The sequence below is a fragment of the Euprymna scolopes genome, chromosome 22 (assembly GCF_053919585.1).
Source record: "Euprymna scolopes isolate OS-2025 chromosome 22, ASM5391958v1, whole genome shotgun sequence".
Lineage (NCBI taxonomy): Eukaryota > Metazoa > Mollusca > Cephalopoda > Sepiida > Sepiolidae > Euprymna > Euprymna scolopes.
In genome coordinates, this window is record NC_136503.1 from 20068688 (window position 1) to 20090386 (window position 21699).

The 21699-nt window shown below is 34.9% G+C and overlaps 1 protein-coding gene and 1 non-coding gene across 2 annotated transcripts in view; both read right to left on the minus strand.

The window, feature by feature from the left end:
• Positions 1–21699, minus strand: part of LOC145243910 (intraflagellar transport protein 122 homolog) — a 166372-nt gene that overhangs the window by 39710 nt on the left and 104963 nt on the right. The window contains exons 21-22 of the mRNA XM_080107019.1: positions 20384–20481; positions 12674–12774 (exon numbers count right to left, since the gene is read on the minus strand). Coding sequence (XP_079963145.1) covers positions 12674–12774; positions 20384–20481 — 199 coding nt within the window. The remainder of the gene's footprint in view (positions 1–12673; positions 12775–20383; positions 20482–21699) is intronic.
• Positions 12021–12216, minus strand: LOC145244065 (U2 spliceosomal RNA). Its single transcript, XR_013862981.1, has one exon. It is a non-coding gene; the product is annotated as a U2 spliceosomal RNA (small nuclear RNA).

The following is a 21699-nucleotide window of genomic DNA, read 5'->3' on the forward strand; positions in this document are numbered from 1 at the left end:
ACTCCCGGGGGGGGGGGGGTAAAAAAAAAAAAGTAAGTATGAGGATCGAACCTGAACTCTTGAAGCAAAGTTGTAAATTAAAGTGTGAAAAAAAAAAACGTGCGACGTTAACCATTGCCCCACCGCGACATGCTAACGGAAACACGTTTGAATTTATTTAATTACTTGGATTTAGCAGGTGCCCGTTTTAATGAGTTAATGAGGTCAAGTTTGACTGCGGGATTTCATTTACTGCTGAACGCTTTTTTTTCCCCTCCAAGATGTTATAGGAAAAAAACTAACCCACATGCGTCGAGCGACAAATGTTGAATATTTATCTTGCCGAAATCGAGCAAATTAAATAGACAGGCGAGCTTCGTTGTTAACTGTGAGATATTACGATTTATATGTGATATAAAAAGTTTTAAAAAGTTGTGAAGCGAGCGACCGCTTCTCTGAAAAAAGCCTTTTGTAGACACACAGAAAAAGCGAACACACATACATACATACATTTTCGCTTTTATATTTATAGATTAATTCCAATATTCATTGTTTACAATCCAGGTTTTCGATCATTATTATAATTTATTTTAGTTTTTGTTTGCATCGCGCAAGATGAAAAAGTATAAAAACATTTTTACTCATGTAACTACAAAATACAAAATTGAAAGAATTTACATGATTGAAATAGAAATTTATTCTTAAAAAATTACAATTTACTTTTCAAATCATTAAAAATCATCAAAATGATTTTCTATATATAGAAAATTACTTGATCAATTTACGTAACTCTTTTGGTTGGTTGGTTGGTTGTTTTTGTTTTATGGCATATCAACCCTTTCCGGGTTATTTAATGCCGAATCCAAAGATTTTGAAGAAAAAATTTTTTAATAGAGTATATTTGTTGTTTTCACGTCGGTTTCTATTTAACCCATAGTTGGGACCCTAACAGGTACTGCCACTCCGGGTCAGAGTGGACCTGGGAGCAATGGTAATTAAAGGGTGGCTCCACACTCCCCAAAGCCCACAAGCTGGGCCTCAGCACTGGATATAGTTTAAGGTCATATCCAGGACCCCCATTGAGGGACTTTTACCCTCTGCAGGGGGGGAGTCGGCGTATTCTAATGCCCCACCGACAGGGCCCGTAACTCTTTTGGAATATGACATTTTTGTTCCATGACAGGTACATACATCATAAAGATCTTCGTTTATTTAATATTTTTTTTACATAAATATATTTTCTTTTTGTAAAATTACAGCATAATAACATTATGAAGCTAGGAATGCAGAAATGTTTAAATAAATAAAAAAGAATTACTGGAGATTGAAACCTAAACCCTACTGTTAATAGTTGTTCATGCTAACCATAGCTCTATCAAGGCAAGCATTCTGAAAACGTTGAAAATTTACAATATTTTTATGTGCCAGGAAATGCCAGGTCAATCAACACATGTGCGACACGATGTTAAGGCTGGTATGAATGTTAAGGCAGTATGCTTATTAGGTTATAATTTCTTTCAATTGTGACCCCCCCCCCCAAGCAACTATTTTAACCAGCTAAAAACCTATAAAAAAGCAGCCTACAAAAAATGCAATCATTTGAGCTGCTTCACTCTGCTCTGTGACTTTTCATCTCGGAGAAACACTGTTCCATTGGCCTGCTTCCCAGCTGATTACAATATGGTAGCCTTCAAGTTCAATGTAAACAAGTTCTTGCTGAGCTGTCCACTTAAGTAATCCAAATTCTACCCAATCCACACCACTAACAATTACTAAACTACCACCTTACATTCATTTACCCTTATCCTTGAGTGACTTTCAGGCCTTGATAAGTGGTGTCTACCTTGTAAAAAAAAAAAAAGAAAAAAAAGGAGATAGAATTTGAGAAAATGGAGACAAACAGTTTCAGTTTTATATTAAGCCATTGCAAAAATAATGTCGTTTTTTTATATAGTTGAACGTCAAAAAACATTATTTTTGCACCAACCTAATAAATAAGATTTCAATTTGATCAAAGGTGGTAAGTAAAATTAGTAGAAAATGCTCAACTGATCTGCTGGAAACATTTCTAAAACTGAGTGGGAAAGGTGATAACTAGGGCCAGGACAACAGCATATTCTTTTCATTGTTTTGACTCTCGAGTGTGTATCCGTTGATATCTTTTATGCTTTTATATAGACTGATATGGTTCTCAGTTGATTAACTGTGTCTGTGTTGGATATGTACTCGAGAGTCAAAACAATGAAAGAATATGCTGTTGTCATAGCCCTAGTGATAACATATGCACTAGCAAAACTATGGGTGTTGCATTATTATGTCGATACAATTGCTCATCAAATCCTAATTCAATCAGTTCATTAGCAAGATTCACACCCAAAACAAAATTCCTGCATCATTTTTTTTGTAACTCCAAACAAGAGAAACACAAGTTCCGCCTTTAAAGTATGAGGACAATCACCAATTATCACTGCCATACAGGATGAAACTGGCACTCAATCACAAATTGCATTTGCAGGAAATACAATCCAATGGTTTTCCTTTTAGTTTTTACTAATGAGTCACACAATGACAAGAGTTCAAGCGATGGAATAGCTCATCATTTAAAAATAATGAAAAAATATTGGGAAAATCGACTCAGCTCTATCATTTTCATGGCAAGTGCTCGTCTGAGCTCCAATCTATTGCCCTCCCTTGCCAAACTTTCACAATAGCACTCAACTAGTTACAATCACTATCAACAATTTTCCCCATGTTCTATCTGTGTCTAAATATAAACGCAGATTCCATGAAAACTTCTTTCCTAGAAGTGCCCGCATGCAGGGCAGTGTTTCATTGGCCAGCTTCCTCGCCAATTACAATATGGCAGCCTTCAAGTCTAATGTAAGCAAGTTCTTGTTGAACCGTCCCCATAAATAATCCAAATTTTACCCAATCTACATCATTAACAATTACTAAACTACCACCTTACATTTATTTACCCTTATCCTCGAGTGGTCTTTGAGCCTTGATAAGTGGTGAGTACCTTGTAAAAAAAACAAAAACATGATGAACAGAATTGGATTATTTGTAAGCATGGTTTATCACAAGTATTTGTTGACATGGGTTTTGAAGATGACCATCTTGTAGTCTGCAGGAAAGTAGTCTCATGGTAATGTATTTCACAGATCGGGTGTTCTTGAAAAGAAACTCTCTACAAAGGTGATTTTATTTGAAAAGAAAAAATTAATATTTGCTTGAAACAAAAAAAAAAGCACTTGATTCACCGAGATATTTTAGGAATTCATCTTATCACCTTCAACGGCCATTTTAACCATTAAAATCATCTGATGGACAAAAATGAAACACAAAAAAAGTAATTGCTTGTTATTTGATGTACCTATTTACTATGCCTCCCCACGGGACAGAGTTAGACACCAGGGTCGTTTTTTAACGTGGAGGGTTACCGCAAATTACATTTTATTAACCCTTTATGACTTGAATTATGATGTAAATTATCAAAAAAATATTTATTGTTAATTTTGGTTAGTTTAAAGTTTTGATACTATGATTGTCTGCAAACTGGAAAAATGATGAAGTTCAATAGTTAAACTACCACTGAGAATTTTTGCATTTCATAAACTTACCTTGATTATTATTCATAGTGCTTGAAAAAAGTGTGTTTATGACAACAAACGAAATCCTCCACTTTTTGAGAAAGATAGCGGAATACTGAATGTAAGCAATAGACAGTTGCAATCTAGAAGTATCTGCCACCTACCCGGATACTGAACTAATATGTACAAGATGTGCTTTAATTAATTCCCACTTTATATACCCTATATTCATTTATTTACGACTGAATGAATTAGGTCAACCAGGTCATAAAAGGTTCATTTTAAAAATTAATTGTTCCAAAATTGACTAAGACACTATAAATAGAATTCGTCATTCATTTAAAAGTGACATTCTTTTTGTTTTGTTAAAGTATATTTAGTAGAGAATTATTTTCATGGTAACAAAGAAACTATTTCTTTTTCGCTTTAATTAGCATTGTCACAATGACTAAATAAATAAAATCATTAAAATATTTGCTGATTTATGTGAAATATATTTAGCTGACAATTATTGGCGCTTATATATATCTATAATATAAAGCTGAATGTCTGTGTGTGTATGTGTGTGTGTGTGTGTGTGTGTCTAGTCACGAATAGGCTCCTATATGGTTGACTATTTTCAAAAACTGATTACATATAATGATAGAAGATGTATCGAGACACAGGAATGGGTATGTTTGATCTGGCAGAACAGTGGTTCATTAAAATTGTGGGGTCTGCGTAAGCGCCTGGTCCATAAAGTATGGAAATAAAAAATTTAAAAAATAAAAAATACGTTTACAAGTGTTTTTGATATAGATGTACATAAGAATACTTTGATAAGTATGTTTTAACTTAAATAGGGATGGTATAATAAAATTGTGGGGTCTGCGTTCGCGCCTGGCCTCCATAGAATGGAAATAGGCACAATCTTTAATAAAGACTTTTCATATCTATCTGCGTAAGTATACTTTGATAATTATGTTTCAGTTTAAAGAAATATGGTATAATAAAATTATGGGATGTTCATTCGCGCCTGACCTCCATAGAATGGAAATATGTCACAAAGTTTAACAAGGTTTTTTAATATAGATCCACAGAATATTGTGATAAGTGTTTCAGTGTGAACAGGTATGGTATAATAAATTATGGGGGTTATCTATTTTATTTTTACTTTCATCATATTTTGCTTTGGTTTTGATACCGCCAAATTCAACCCAAATTTACAACCCTTCCTTTTCATAACGTATCATACTTTCATAAATCAGAGTCCATTTTCTGTAGGCTGTTTTTGAACCCAGTCAACGATGGGTACTTTTGCTAGTATATATATAAAATGAGAATGTGTGTATAAGAACACTTCTTAATCTACATACAGAAAAAAGGGCTGCTAAGGGGGTAAAAATTGAAAAATTGGTACGTGGGGGTCATCGGATTTTTATTTGTTTCTCAACTGTTTTATGAACGCATATGCGTGAATCGTTCGCATGACAGATTACTTATGTTAAGAATAAGTAGGTTTGAAAACACTTTTTAAAGACTGTGTCAAGCAGGTCTAATGGTTATCATACTTGACTCATTGTCTTTATGTTTTGGTTTTGATCTCAGCTCGAGTACTTTGTTTTTTACTTACAAGAAATGAACTGTTGAAAAAACAATATTTGCATGCACATGTCTCAGTTTCTTTCCGTTTTTTTCTTTTACTTCCTTTTTTAAAGGAATTTAACGTTACGTTTAATTTTTCCTATGGTATTTCTGTTTATAATAAACTAGCAGGCCACTCGGCGTTGCCCGGTCATAAAATATGCATAAATATTATATTTTAATTCATACAGAAACTGAGATATGTACAAGCGAGTATCATATTTTTTCTAAACAGTTCATTTCTTGTAAGTAAAAAAAAAAAATACTCGAGCTGAGATTGAAACCAAAACCTAAAGACAGTGAGTCATGTACAATAACCATTCGCTCAGCATGACACGCTCTTTACAAGGTGTTTTCAAACAGACTTATATTTAACATAAGGAATTTGTAATGTAAACCATTCACGCATGCACAATAATAAAACAGCAAACAGAAAAATCCAATGTCTCCCACGTACCCATTTTTCAATTTTTACCTCTTAGAAGCCCCTTTTTCAGATGAAAAGCAAGTAAAAAGTTTTCCACGTGGCTGATTACCCTATATACTAAATTTCAAGTCTGTAGATTAAAAATTCATTTAGTATATAGGTTGAGAAATGTCCTCACACACACACACTCTCACTTTTATAGATATATAGATAAGAATTCTGCATTGATTTAAATAAAATATTTATATATACTTTATGACTAAGTAACGCCAGGCAGCCTACTAGTACAGTATAATTCTATTTGTCATTGAATATTTACTTGCACTTGTAGAGGTATTCACTCTGGATGGGTTGAGCCAGCTCCAATAGTGTTAACTGCATCTCGTGTCAAAGCCATCCATCCTCGTCGGTCGGCATCAGAGTCAACAGCATGATTCTAGCCATTCACGGTTCCAGCAACAGACACCAAAAACGCATCTGTTTTGACCATTATGAGCCAAGTCTTAAGTTGACTACCTTGGAACTTCTTCCAATCAGTGGGTGCATTGGGCACTACTAATTGACGGATGAACTCATCTTCCCCCAGCTAGTGCAGCACATGACCGAACCATCAGAGTCTCCTTTTTAGCAGAGTTTCCTCCAAGTCAAGAATGTTGCATCTAGCCTGTATGGTCAAGTTAGGGATCCAGTCAGAGAGCCAAAGGTGCAGGATACAGCGGAGGCAGTAGTGATCGAAGACTTCAAAATTATGAAGATCCTCTCTGCGCAGTGGCCAGGTCTCACATCCATAGAGAAGAATTATTCTGACCATGGCCTCACAGATCCATAACTTGATGGAACGTCCTATCTCCTGGCAAGACCACAGTCATTTTTGAAGATGGACGAAGGCTGCACTAGTCAGGTTGATATGGCTGATGATTTTGTCTTTCGCTTGACCAGTGGCTGTAAATTTGGTGGCAAGGTATTTGAAGTTTTAGACTTGTTCCACAGTTTCATCATCAAGGGTTACAGCCACTTGGTCAGAGGGAAGTTACCAAAGAGAATTTTCATCTTAGAAGCGTTAATTCTCATTTCAACCATTTTAGCCATGCGACTGACCTTGTCGAGTGCATGCTGAACCTCTGTGTAGGGCTCATCAAATATCACAATGTCATTGGCACAGGCAAGATCAGTGATGAAACAATTGACACCACTCTGAGACCAGAAAAGCCAGCCAAGTTCTTCTCTCGGATCAAGTCGATGATGTAGTTGAATAAGATGGGGAGAGCACACAATCTTGGTGAACGACGGAATCGAATTCTTCCCTGTAGCACCTCACTCTAATTTGAGTGTGCACGTAGTACGCTTTGATGAGGTTGAGAAACTTAGCTGGGAAGCCACCATCATGTCATATTATGTCCCAGAGGCTTCTCTGATCCACCGAGTCGAAGGCTGCAGTGAAATCAATGAAGCAGATAACAGTAGATTGCTAATAGACCCACTGCTGTTCTAAAATTTGCCTGAGGGAGAAAATTTGATCTGTACATCTTCTGCCTCTACGAAATCCTGCTTGGTTTGGTCAGGTTCGACAGTCTCGGATATTCTGGATATGACACAGAAGGATAATTAAGATTTTAGAGTCAACATCGATTAAACTAATGCCTTTATAATTGCAGCGATCATGACAGTCACGGTTTTTGTAGAAGGGCAGGAGTATTTCATCACTCCCGTTCTGAAGTAGTTGTTCAGAGCGCCACGTAGTGTCGAAAATTGGGTGCAGGTAACAGGCTATAAGGTCGGGACAGCTCTTGTAGAGTTCTGTCGGAAGTGCATCCTCTCTTGCAGCTTTGTTATTTTTTTAGTTTTTTGAGGACATCTTGTATCTCTTCTGGCATTGGCAGATTAATTGTAGAAAATAAATGAGATATAAGTGGCTGATTCGATACAAATAAAAAATCATAGAATCAGCTGAACAAAGTAGAACTTCAGTCGGTCCTAATGCATTCATTTGTATTGTAACACTGTTTTAAAAAATACAAACATTCTATATACAAAATATACAAAAAAAAAAAAATCACCATTTATCAAGACCAAAATTACTCGAGCATAAGGGTTAATTATATTATCATTTGGATGATGCTGAACATTATGGAAAGAGTGAAAATGATATATAAAATAGATAAAATTTGATTACATAAGATGACAGTTTGACAGGTATTTGTTGACATTGAACTCAATGATGATACTGTAGCCAGCAGTGAAGAACTTCTGTGGTATTGTGTTCCAGAAATGAGAGGTTCTTGGTAAGAATCTCAGTTCATGGAAGTAGTGTTAAGTTTTAGGTACAGAGAAAGAAGCAAAAGTTCTTTGTAGTCACGGTAACTAGACAAGTCCTTGCTGTGAATATTTTATAAGGACAAACCATGGGCCACCTACATTAAAATAATGATAGTAGAGAGAGACTAGCAATGTCACTTCTGTGAGAAAGGAATTGTAGAGAGAACATTTACTTGGTTGCAAGTAGATTTTGTATTTTGTCACGGTAAGAAAGAATGCTGTAAGTGGCATCTCCCCAAATATGGCAGCAGTACTCCATCTTACGATATATTTGCATAGTTCAGTATTAAATGATCTTGAAAGGGTTAATATACAGGGTGTCCATAAAGTTCGAGTGCACTTTTCAAAAAAAATGTATAACTTTATTTATATTTGCAATAGAAATAATTTGCTAAAAGGATTAGAAAGAAAGAAATCTATATTTTTTTACGGTTTTATTGAATTTTTTAAAAAAGTTTCCACATGTCCTCCAGCATTATTAATACGATGTTGCAGTTCACAGAAATATAAATGTTGTTCTACTGCAGATATTTTAACATTCATCTCTGAACGCATTTACCATGTACTGGATAAGGCAGAAGAAGCCATAGCTGTAGCCCTTGATATATCTAAGGCCTTTGACAAAGTCTGGCACAAAGGGCTGCTAATGAAAATTATACTAAATATAATTAAATCCATCTTAGACAATAGAAGCATACAGGGTGTCATTAACGGACATACATCCAAGCAATATGACATTAATGCAGGAGTGCCTCAGTGGTCGATCCTTGAACCATTATTATTCTTGATATTTATAAACGACCTCCCTGATAATATTGTGTTTGAGATGAGTATATTTGCTGACGATACAATGCTCTATAATATGCATGAGGGAAGAATAGATGTTCATAAATCTAAGGCAATGGTAGAATCATTAGAAAATGACCTCCGGATCATAGTTGAATGGGACTGCAAATGGATGGTAACATTGAATGCTAGTAAAACTAAGCTGCTCTCCTTTAACAATTACAAGAAGCCTCTTCAACCCCCTATATCCATGACAAATAGCACCCTACCTGAGAACTCTACCTTCAAACTCCTTGGCCTAAAATTTGCAGCCAATATAAACTGGAACAAATACATATGCAAATGCAAAGACTGCTGCAAGATGGTAGGTTCCCTCTATCGAGCTAGAAGACTATTCATACCTGAGAGTATCCCGTACCTCTACAAGACCACCATTCGCCCATGCATGGAGTATTGTTGCCACATCTGGGCTGATGCATCTATCACTAGCCTCTCCCTCTTGGATAGGGTCCAAAAAAGAGTTGTCAATCAAATTGGTCCCACTATCAACTAAGCTCCAGCCCTTGTCCCATGTTGCATCTCTGTGCCTGTTTTACAAATATTTTAATGGAATGTGTTCTGATGAACTCATTGCACTTGTGCCCCCTCACCTTACATATCCCCGACAAACCTGCTTAGTAATAAGATCTCATCCCTTTACTATTGAGGTCCCTAGATGCCAGAAAGTTTTCTATTCTAATAGTTTCTTCCCTCGGATAGCTAGATTTTGGAATTCCCTTCTTGCTACCTGCTTCCCTGGTCGTACTGATATGCAAAAGTTAAAATGTCACATAAACCAACATCTTGTTAATTTTTCCGAGACATCATCCCAAATAGTAGCCTTTTGCGCCCAAGTGGTGATATGCCTTGTTAGAAATAATAAAAAAATAAAACTGGTAGAGTGTATATGCGAGTATATTTATCATACAAGTGAATGTTAAATGTCAAAAATTAAGTAATTATAAAATGCTGAATAGATGTGGGAGGCTGGTATATGGATCTGCAGAATAGATTTCCACATAGAAGTCAAGGAGTCGTGAGTCGCAGTCGGCATCCTAGGAATTCTAGGAGTCGGAGTCAAAGTTGGACTTTTACCATCCGACTCCACAATCCTGATCACAACGATGGGACAAAGTTTGGAGCTTGACCAATAGTGCAAAGCATATTAGATTTTAAACTCTTTTTTGGACCCTTGAAAGAGAGAAACTAGCAGTAGAAGCACCAGCCAAGATGTGGTAGTAATACTCCATGCATGAGTGAATGGTAGCTTTGTAAAGATATAGGATACTCTCAGGTATGAGTAATTTTCAAGCACAGTAGAGAGAGAGAGAGAGAGCGAGAGAGAGACACCACTTTCTTTGCAGCAGCCGTAGCAATGTCCTCAATGTACTTGTTCCAACTCATATTGCCTGCAAATAGCAAGCCTTGATGGATGAACTCTCAAGCAGGATATTTGTTGTGGTAATTGGTGGTTGAGAATGTTATTGTACCTATTTACAATGCCTCCCCACGGGACAGAGTTAGACACCAGGGTCGTTTTTTAACGTGGAGAATGTTATTGTAATTGGTAAAGGAAAGAAGCTTAGTCTTAGTAGCATAAAATGTTACCATCCAGTTATGGTCCTATTCCACTACTGACTGGAGGTCATTTTCTATGGCTTCTGCTATTTCCTTGGATGCTAATAAAGACATAACTCAACATGGCACAGTTGTATTTCTTATGTATTTTGCTCTATGCATATTTAGTAGGAGTGCTCACACTATCTCATTCTACAATTTCACAAGACTCCATATTTTCAATTGCCATAACACAATGCCACATTATATATTCATCAAATTTCATTTTACAAACATTCTTTTGTATATGTACTTTAATATCAGTAAATAAATATTGAAATTTTTATTTTCCTGAGCATCATGCATTCATCTCGTATGAATCTGATGATTATTGTTGGCATTCATTTCTCTAATATCTTTCCAACTAGAATTCTTTCTAGAAAGACATTGGGCACTTATGAGGGAGACCAAATGAGGAATGCCAACATCTATATATCTATCTAAAAGGAACTTTGTTTGTGTGTGTGTGTGTGAGAGAGAAAGAGATTTCCTTCCCTATGGACTCCAAAACGGCTGGACCTATTTTTGTTTATTTCACACAAAGGTACTTGACATGTTTGGGAGCATTCTTATGTAGGTGTTGTATTGGAATCAATCTGATAAGTATCGAAAATCGATAATCAATAAAAAATCCGATTAAAGAAGGAAATTGACCGATTTTGACCAAAGTTAACACTTTTATACAGCCTAATATCACAAGTGCATTTGAGAAATGTTATTTCTGCACAAGCAAGAAAGGGCCAGTCTATAAAACCAACTGTAGATTCTTTTATAAGACAGAGGTGCATTCGAAATGAATGTTTCTTTTTAGAACACAATTGAACTATGATACTTGACTTTTGTACGTTTAACTTTAATTCAAGCAATTATGCAAAATTAATTTCATAAAAATCAACAGATGACTCTTTTATAAGACAAAGGCACATCTGAAATAAATGTTTCTGTTTAGAGCACAATTTAATCATGATACCCGAGTTTTTCATTTGAAACTTTATTTCAAGCCATTATATAAAAATAATTTTATAAAATCAACAGTAGATTCTCAATAGTGTAATATAGACTGTGGATTAAGTCACTGCAGGAAGGCATATTAAGCTTCCTTCCAGTATACTGCAGTGGGTCCCCAACTAGAGCATACAATCAATTGATTTGATTGTTAAAGAGTCAATTTCACTGGGTTTAATGGCAATAAACATATGGACGAGTGGAAAATTTGTTGATCCTGATTCAATCCCGGACAATGTCAGGTTTCCTTGTTAGTCTCCTAATAAAAGTGTTTCTGTGGAATGAACTGATCTGGACACACCCAGGTCGTCAGTCCGTGTTGTTATCTCTGGAGTCACAATCACCTCTCTGCTGCTGCTGTGTTGTTAAGCATCATTCATTCATTTCATATGAATCAGATGATTATTGTTGCCATTCGTTTCCTCAATATCTTTCTAGTTGGAATTCTTTTAAGAAAGATATTGGGTACTAATGGGAGGGGCACATGAAAGCTGCCTATATTCCTCAGAGAAAATGTTTGTGAATTTGAACTTGGCACACCAAGGTTGGCAGTCCAAGTTGTTAAGCATTTAGCCACAGTCACCTCCCTGTAACTGTTGAAGGCTCCTATTTACTTGCCTCCCCACGAGGGCAGAGTTAGACACAAGGTCAGTTTTTAATGTGGGGAAAATTCATCCAGCTCTCCAGAAGGGGTACTCTGGATAGGAACAAAAATAAAAATTGCCTCAATTTAGAAGGATTTCTCCTCCACTGATTGAGTGCAGAAAAGGTGAAGTGTAGTATCAGAACAGATACTACACTTTGTTCTTAGCCAAAAGGCCAAGAAGCGTTGTTGAAGTTGTTTAATTCTCTCCCACTGCAAGAACTTAGGCACCAGGGTTGAAAAGTGGGATTGAGAAGTCAGCAAAGCCTGAGAGGGTGGACCTCCTAGAACTGCACAGAACTAAACTCCCATCGCAAAATCAACAGGGACGAGGTCATTAGAGAAATGGTCTAATCACTTGATTTTGGGGGCCCAGGATTTTATTGAAGAAAAATAGAAGAGAACAAGAGATTACAAAAAATGCAGATACCGTTTATTTTCTTTGTCTTGCAGCTGTTGTAGAGTCGAGAGGAGAAGACTTATTAGAAAACTGGAAGAGAAGGAAATCAAAGAGAAAACAAGAAAAAGCAAAGATTATTTCTTAATTTCAACTTGGAAGACATCAGAGAATCAGAAAAGTATTTGCTGATCAACAAAACACTGTAAAGAAAATCTGAGAAAATGATCAATTTACATAAAGGATACACTTTTGAAATTCCAACTGGAATGTCGCCATTCAAACGATGCAGCAAATAACGAGCCATGTGAAACATGGAGAGAGGCATATGTGATGTAAATGGTTCTTCCTGGAACACAAAGAATAGAATAATATTACAATTTGCTGTTAAGAGTTTTTCATTAGCTGTTCAATAGCTTTAGTTATACTAGTTTATACTTGCTTCTAGTGAGAGGTTGATAGAGTACCTTGGTATGTCAATTTCCATCTTTATCTAACTTCTGCTGTTTTATAACTAGTATGATGAATAATAGTTGTGAAATATTTTAGAAAAAATATACTATATAGTATTTTCATGGGAGTAAGTAACTATGATGAATGTATTTATGTTTTGTCTTTATGGTACTTGTACAGTTTAATCAAGACATTAAAAAATGAAAATATCAAAAAAAAAAAAAAAAAAAAAAAAAAGGTTATATTGTACATATCCGTTTTGGACTAAAGATCTCCGAAAAAAATTTAATTTAATTTGATCGAGTAGTTTTTTTTTATTTTACAATGGAAAAACATGTTTCTATGAGAGCGCGTTGAAGTCAGTCATTATGGAAATTTTTAACACGCCATGGGGAGATAACTCCACGTACAGTGCCATGAAATTTTTTTCGGGGAACTTTGTTCCATAACAGATACGTACAATATAACCTTTTTTCAATATTTTCATTTTTTTAATGTCTTGATTAAACTGTACAAGTACCGTTTTTATTAGTAAAAAAAATTAGAAATTAAGTTTTAAAGTAAAAATAATTTGCTTTGAACTAATACGAAATACCTTTTATGTCTTATTTTTTATTGTAATCATTTGAGATGAGTAATTTGTGTATTTATTTGTTTGCGACTGTTATTCACCACATTTTGGCCAACTTATCCTCTGGCCTTCTTCACGTGATAAACTGTGACGGGATAGGAATGCTGAGTCTCGTAACTATATCCCCAGTAATTACTGCCTTCCATAGTTGTCGTCTCCCCATGTTTTGTCCAACTAATCCTCTGGCTTGCTTTGAATAGAATCAACACCTCTATCTACTGCGCCATAGGTCCCAAAGGCACAGTGGATAGAGGCGTTGAGTCTCTACGGTTCCAGGCGAGCATTGTCTGAAGATAGTAGTTTTCATCATACCCAAAGCAGGCCAGAGGATGAGTTGGTCAAAACGTGGTGAGACAATAACAACTATGAAGATGAGGATAACAGTCTGAAAATGAATAAAATAAATACATCTTTATGTCTATTTTTTATTCGAGATAATTAAAAATGTCAGTTCAAAAACACAAAACATGGAATGTTTATGTTCTGCTAATTCCTTTGAATTTTATATATCACACACATCCAGTTCTTGTAAAATCGTTTTGATTTCTGTAAGATTTGAATCAAGTATTAATATTGGAAAAACTACTACCTTAGTAATGTGTAACCTGCCTATTCTTTACTAATATACAAATGTAATATAAACACATGTGTACTCCTACAACTGATGGCCCTGTCGGTGGGGCATTAGAATACACCGACTGCCCCCCTGCAGAGAGTAAAAGTCCCTCAATGGGGGTCCTGGATATGACCTTAAACTATATCCAGTGGTGAGGCCCCAGCTTGTGGGCTTTGGGGAGTGTGGAGCCACCCTTTAATTACCATTGCTCCCAGGTCCACTCTGACCCGGAGTGGTAGTACCTGTTAGGGTCCCAACTATGGGTTAAATAGAAAATGACTTGAAAACAAATATATTCTATTAAAACTTTTTTCTTCAAAATCTTTGGATTCAGCATTAAATAACCCGAAAAGGGTTGATATGCTGTAAAACAAACAATCAACCAACCAACCTACAACTGATGAGCTTAATAATGTTCTGTTCATCTACAAGTAAACAACCTTAAGTTGTAAATTTACAAAACAAATATGGATAGAAAAGTGGTTTTCTTTTTGAGATAAAGATTTCAAGATTTGTATTTCTATTGTTAACGTGATGAGAAAGTTGTTCCAAAAATATTATAAAACAGGTGTTTGTGTGATTTTATGAGTTAAGAATGGCTAGAATAAATTAATGGAACCTTCGTCATTACTAATCAACAGAGCATTACCAGTGTCAACTAAGGGAAGAGTCTATCAGGTACGTGTATGGTGGGTGATGCTGCATGGAAATAAGACTTGCCAAATGTTGATCAATGACATGAATTGCGTGAAGAGAAATTATATAGGAATGATATGATCGATGTGTAATGGGAGTCATAAAGATACACTTAGAAGAAAGGAAACAAGCCGCACATGCGCTGTCCCCCCTCTGGTGCTGCATGTGAGATGATGCCACAAAAAATAGTGAAGAAATGATGAATGTGAGAAGTGTGAAGGTTGAGTTAGTCCTAACAACAAATATTACTTCCGTCATAGTTAAAAATTGAGTAATTTGATTTGAACTTATCACATTTTTTCGCTCTTTTTGTCCCAATCATGGTTTTTGGACGTCCTAAGAAATTACAGTGCTTTCGGGGGACTCCCCCAATCACTTCTCACGATTGCACTTCAATCGTCCCAAACAACACACTTCCCCCTGTCAGACTTGTCAATATTGGGAACACCTGTTTCTTCAATTCTGCGATGCAAAACTTTTCTTGTGACCCCTTTTGAGCTCCTGGCAATGCCGAATCCCAGTGAAAATGGACAAACGGAGCAGTTTCACACCTTAAGATATGTATATTTGAGCTGACCACCATGAAAAAACACTATATAGTCAGACATATCAAGTTTTTGTTGAGAAATATGAAAAAAGAGCCACAAAAAGAGGCGTTTTTAACACTAAAAGTCCCCGGGGACGGGAACCAGAATTTTGCCAGGGTCACCCATATTGGATTTATATTAAGAACAATGGGCTCCACATTTTGAGCCCTTTGGGGACACAATGGGAATTTTCGCAAAAAAAATTTTTTTATTGTGCACATCGATTTAATACAATTTGTGGCAAAATTTCAGGAAAAACTAATGGATGTCTGGCAATCGTCTGCAATAATGGATGCATGGACGCCACCAAAAACATAGGTCCCGCTCCGATAAATCGGAGGACCAAAATATAGACAGTATAGGGCACTGGTTCCCAACCTTTTTTATATGGTGGCACACTATTGGGCTCTTTAAATTGTTGTGGTACACTTATCACAAAAAAATTAATATATGAAGCCTTTTTGTAATAAAATAATAACAAAATAAAGATCATATACGGATTTTTTTTATTCATATAATCATATTAGGTATTCAATACCTGGAATAAAATAATAATGGTGAGAAAAGAGTTATGTTTGAAGGTTATATCAATGCGGTTCTCAAGAAACATCATGGACACAAGTTAGCATATAAAGAATGACAATATTAGAAGAAATTTTCAAAAATTTTCAATTATATTACGTTTATTTACCAACATAATGTGTCGTACAAAATGGTAGGTGTTGATGTCCCTAACTTTCAAGAACAGTATCTTTTCTTCAGAGGGGAAAATAAAAAGAAACATGTACAACTGTTTAGCAAGGCTCTCCTTTGTCTGTTTTATTTATTCATTTATTTTTTTATTTCTTTATTTCTGGAAGTCAGTGTCACATACTGATTGGCAAATCAATTTCTAGAATACTAGTTGTGATGAATATTAAGTATTGTTGGGAATTATTGTAATTTTTTTAATGTATATAAATGATTGTTGCATATTACGCTTAAAGTGTTTATTTGGAATGTTAATGACTGTTGTATTAGTGTTGTGTAATAGCAGGTTTGGGTAAGGGAGATCACTGTGTTTGGATTAGTTATTTTATTAGTTTTTATTTGTTTTATTTATTTGTTTTCTATATAGTAATTTATTTATTCTATTTGTTTATCTATTTATATATGTATATACACACATACATATTTTTTTCAGTTCCAGCTAACCTTATTATTTATTATATACTAGCGGTGGGGTACCCGGCGTTGCCCAGTTGTTTGTAGGTGTGTGTGTGTTTCTGGGTAAATGAAAAGAAAAATCGTTGGCCGGGTGTCACGGGTGTTTGTTTAAAAAAAAAAAAAAAAAGAAGCCTTGATGCGCAGTTGGAAAATAATAAAGTGTGAAAAAAAACGTACGACGTTTAACGGCAGGTGCCTGTTTTTGACGAGTTAATGACGTCAACTTTGGGTGCGGGACAGTGTTTTATTTACCGCGAGTCTGTTCACTTCTTTTTTTTATACAAAAAAGCTTAATGCAGATGCGGCGATCGAAAATTGTTGAATATTTATCTTTTCAAAGTCGGGCAAATTAAATAGACAGGCGACCCCGGTTGTTAACTCGTAGATATTATCATTTCGGCATGATATAAAAAGTTTTAAGTTGTGAGGCGACTGATCGGTTCTCGGAAAAAAGCCTTTCTTGGACATACACGAAAACGCACACACACACAAACATTTTCGCTTTTATATTTATAGATTGTTATTGATTAGTGGTCAATGTTAATGAGACTGCTATATTAGTGGTGTGTAATAATAATGGTGAATGTCAGTGAGACAGTTATGCTCAGTGTCTCCTTACTACTGCTGCCATATGTGGGATAATATGATATAGACATATTCTTCACTTTTCTGCAAGGTTTTTAAGTTTTTCATGTGTTCTATTTTTTAATGTTGTTTAGGTAAGAAATCCTCAGTTCACATAGGTACGAAGTTGAGAATTGCAGTAAGATTTTGTTGGCTTTTTTTTTTACTTAATAACAGAAATTCAAAGGTCTAATGGCTGCTGAGCATACTTCAATCTGAATCCACGATTAATGGAAAGGCTAATTATTCTGTTTCACATAACTCAAAATTGTCAAGATTGATAATTGATCAATTTAGGAAAGAATTGTTCAAGATTTGAAATAAAAAAGTAACGATCATATAAGGATTTTTTTTATTCATATAAGTCATATTAGGTATTTAGTATAAAATAATCATGGTAAATGTCAGTAAGACAGTTATATTCAGTGTCTCCTTACTAACGCTGCCATATGTGGGCTAGTATAATATTGATATACTCTTAACTCTTCTGCAATGTTTTTAAATCTTTCATGTTTTTTTTTTTAATTTTTTAATCTTGTTTAAGTAATGAATCCATGATGCTAGCATGCTTTTGTTTCATCAACCATGATTGGATAAAAGTGCTAAGTAAATTCACAATTATATTTTTCAGTGTTGCGCTCATTGAGGATTGACCCATCATCCTCCAGAAAAATGTAACTTTACAACTAAATTTTATCAAGCACTATATCCACTACGCCACAGGTCTTTGGCATTATAAATGCCACGGATTAAACAAAGGGTTCTGTTCGAAATTCCGTGCAGATTTCCGAGTTTGACAGATATACCTGAAGAATATCCAAGGTTACATTGACTAAAACATTGCGAAAATAACATTCAGATAACGCTGAAGAATTCAAATAATACAAATACATTTTTTTTTTTTTTTTTTTTTTACAAAAACAGTTTATATCTCATCATCTCTCATCTCCATCATATTTTAGGATGTTTCACAACCGAATCTACACAACTTCTCCAGTTCTCTCGATCTCACATGACAGTTTTCAGGTCCCGAACACTTTCCAATCCTGTGTCCTGTAGCAGGTTGTCAATGTAGGTCATTCTTCTTCTACCACTGTTTGGGTGTCCATCTGTTGGTTTCCAGAGAACTAGCAGCTGCGTTCCAAAATTCACAATGATGAGTTGCTGGCTTCCTCTTTTCTGTGTCTCGTGCAGTGACTGGCTACTCTCATCCTTCTCTGCTGTATTTTCACTGATACTGATGGTAGGTCACCATAAAGCTATTGGTTTGCTGCATGGTTCCTCCATGATGTATTGAGGGCCATCCTGAGCATCCGTGCATAACAGCCATCCAGGCTTTTCTTCAGCACATTTGTAAAAGTCCATGCCTCAGCACCATAATGAAGGGCTGTTTCTACTGTGGCAAAAAAGGGTCTTACTTTCAACTTTTCTGAGAGAGTGGATGACCATATCTTCCTCAGCTTGTGATATGCACTCCATGCCAGTGGTTTTTCACTTCAAAATCTTTTTCAGTGCTCTCCGACCATGCTCCAAGATACTTGAAGTTTTTGACAACCTTGAAAACAGTTTATAATGAATTATATTAAAAATGGTTAACATGTCCCACCATAACTTTACGTCATATGCGACAAGAGTTCAAAATAGACTTCGTAGCCTCGTAGGAGATGTCCTTTTCTCTTCGCTGCAACCTCTATCTCACAGAAGAGATGTTGCGAGTTTGTCTCTGATATATCGTTATTTTCATGGAAAGTGTTCGACTGAGCTTCAATCTATGGTCCCCCCTCGCAAAACTTTCACAAGAAACACTCGTCTAGCTGTAAACACTATCAATTATTTCCCCCACTCTTTATCTGTGCCTAAACCTAAACATAGATTCTATGAACAAAGCTTCTTTCTTAGAACTGCACGCCTGTGGAATTGTCTTCTGTTTTCCTGCTTTCCGGCTGACTACAATATGGTTGTGTTCAAGTCTAAAGTAAATAAGTTCTTGATGAGCCGTTCCATATAAGTTATCAAATTTACCAAATTTTCATTACTAATGATTACTATATTGTCCAATTGCTACTGTACACTCTTTAACCCTTATCCTTGAGTGGCCTCTGGGCCTTGATAATGTGGTGATGCCTATGTAAAAAAAAAACAAAAAAAAAAAAAAACAAACAATAACCGGAATTGAATTTCAGTAAATAATCTTTACTATTACAAAAATGTGACAAAATAATTTCATAAGTTATTCCCCCTTGTTCGATATAATACGGTTCTTCTTTATTGTACCTATTTACAATGCCTCCCCACGGGACAGAGTTAGACACCAGGGTCGTTTTTTAACGTGGAGAAAAGGTACAAAAAAAAAATTGTCTCAGTCGTGAAGAACTGCTCCTCCACCAAAAGAGAACAAGAAATGGAAGTGCAGCATATGAAGAACAGATACTACACTTTGATCTTGCCCAAAATTGTAGCGAAATTCGAAAATTGAAATGTTGAATTTCAAGTGAAACCAATGGTATGTACTGAATTGCCACGTTGCAGTAATGAAAATATTTCAAAAAATTACGAAAAACGATAATGTAGAAAATTAATTATTAATGAAAACAGTTTTCAAAGACAATTAGCAAAAATTGAGTTTTGCTAAATTGGCCAAAGATTTTCAGTTTTCAGAAAATATTTACATCTGTTTTGTTACAATTTTTTTTTTTCTTGTAAAACTCAATTTTGTTACATTTAGAACTGCCCAGTTTCTTTTTTTTTTTTTGCAAAACTCAATTTTCGATTATTGTCTACAAAACTTATTTTCATTAATAATTAATTTTCTACATCATCGTTTTTCATAATTTTTGGATATGTTCATTACTGCAACATGATAATTCAGTAGATACTATTGGTTTCAATTGAAATTCAATAGTTCAATTTTGGAATTTCGCTACAATAACAAAGAACCGATAGTACTAAAGTAAAATCTCTCCCATCCTTAGATAAGTATAAATTATTATAGATGTTTGTACAAAATTATTCTAAGCCGAATAAAAAAACCATACAACTTTCCTGTGTTATCTTTTTATTGCAAATAATTAATTTTCACAGAATCTGGATTTGAAGACAAGAAAAAGAAAAACAGAAAAATAAACTCAAATCCTTTTATACTCACAACGTATCTGTGTATGAAATGATAGGCATAGTATACTTCCGCTTTTCTTTGATAATCTTGGAACTTGTTCAACATGTCTCTTTCCTTAGAAGGATCCTCTTGAAAGCAAAAAATGAAATGCTTTAGTTGACTTTGAAATTCAATAGAATTTGGAAAAAAAATAACAAATAACATATACTGGAAATAAAAATGTTTAATAATTTATAAAAATATACATCAATACAAATCTACTATCAAGAGTATAAAATGTATTAAAGAATTTATATATTTATCTACATAGGTAAATCAAATACTTAATCATACATATTAGCTGAAAGCACTTATTTAAATGTGCTACATATCAGAACCCTAGGCTAGTAACTGAAATAGACCCAGTGCAACTGGCATAATTGAAGCGGAGAGGGAATGGGGTCAAGGGTTATCTCAGGGTTCGTAAAAATTTTTAATATCCATTTTCAAGGACTTTTCAAGGCTTTTTCAAGTTTTTCAATGTCTTTTCTAGACAAATTCAAGTTTTTGAAAACATAATTTGGGGTTTGTTTTATAATTCACAACGATTTGAAAAAGTGATAAAAAAATCAAACATGCAACAAATAAATGTCACCATAGCTAAATAAAAGTTACTTTGCAACCTACCTGCATCATATTTTGGTGTTTTAAATAGTTTTAGGGGGGGGGGGGCAGTCAGCCTCGTTTTCGATTATCACAATTTTGGGGGGTGGAGGGGGCACCATATGAGAGTCCCATATGGATAAGGAAAAAATTGGGGGCAATTTTTTTTTATAGCATCCACTACTATCCTCTCTCCAATTAAATTATAAATGAGAGCAAAAAAAATAAAAATAAAATTTAAATTCTCCCAAAAGAAATAAAAATGAATTTTTCTAAAAAAAGAAAAGAAAATTTGATATAATAATTTAATAGATTTTATTTCGATTTTATTTTTAATATTTCAACACAAATATTCAATGGACATAAACAATGATTTTCAAGTCCTTTTTAAAACATTTTCTATATTTTCAAGGATTTTTCAAAGTAACAATAGAAATAAGACCTTTTCAAGGCAAAAGTCAAAATTTATGGACTTTGTAAGTCTGTATAAACCCTGTACCTCACTAAACAAAATGCATTAGAAATGCAGGTGCCAAATAAGATTATATAGAAATTACATCATATGTTCGGAAGGACAGAGCAGAGTTTCTAGTCAGTCCAAGTTGGGAGACAAGAGAAGCGAAATGAATTTTAAAATGTAGAGAGAATCTAAAAAAATGCTACCTCAATGTTTGCCATCTGCATCTCTCAATCTCCAACTAGAA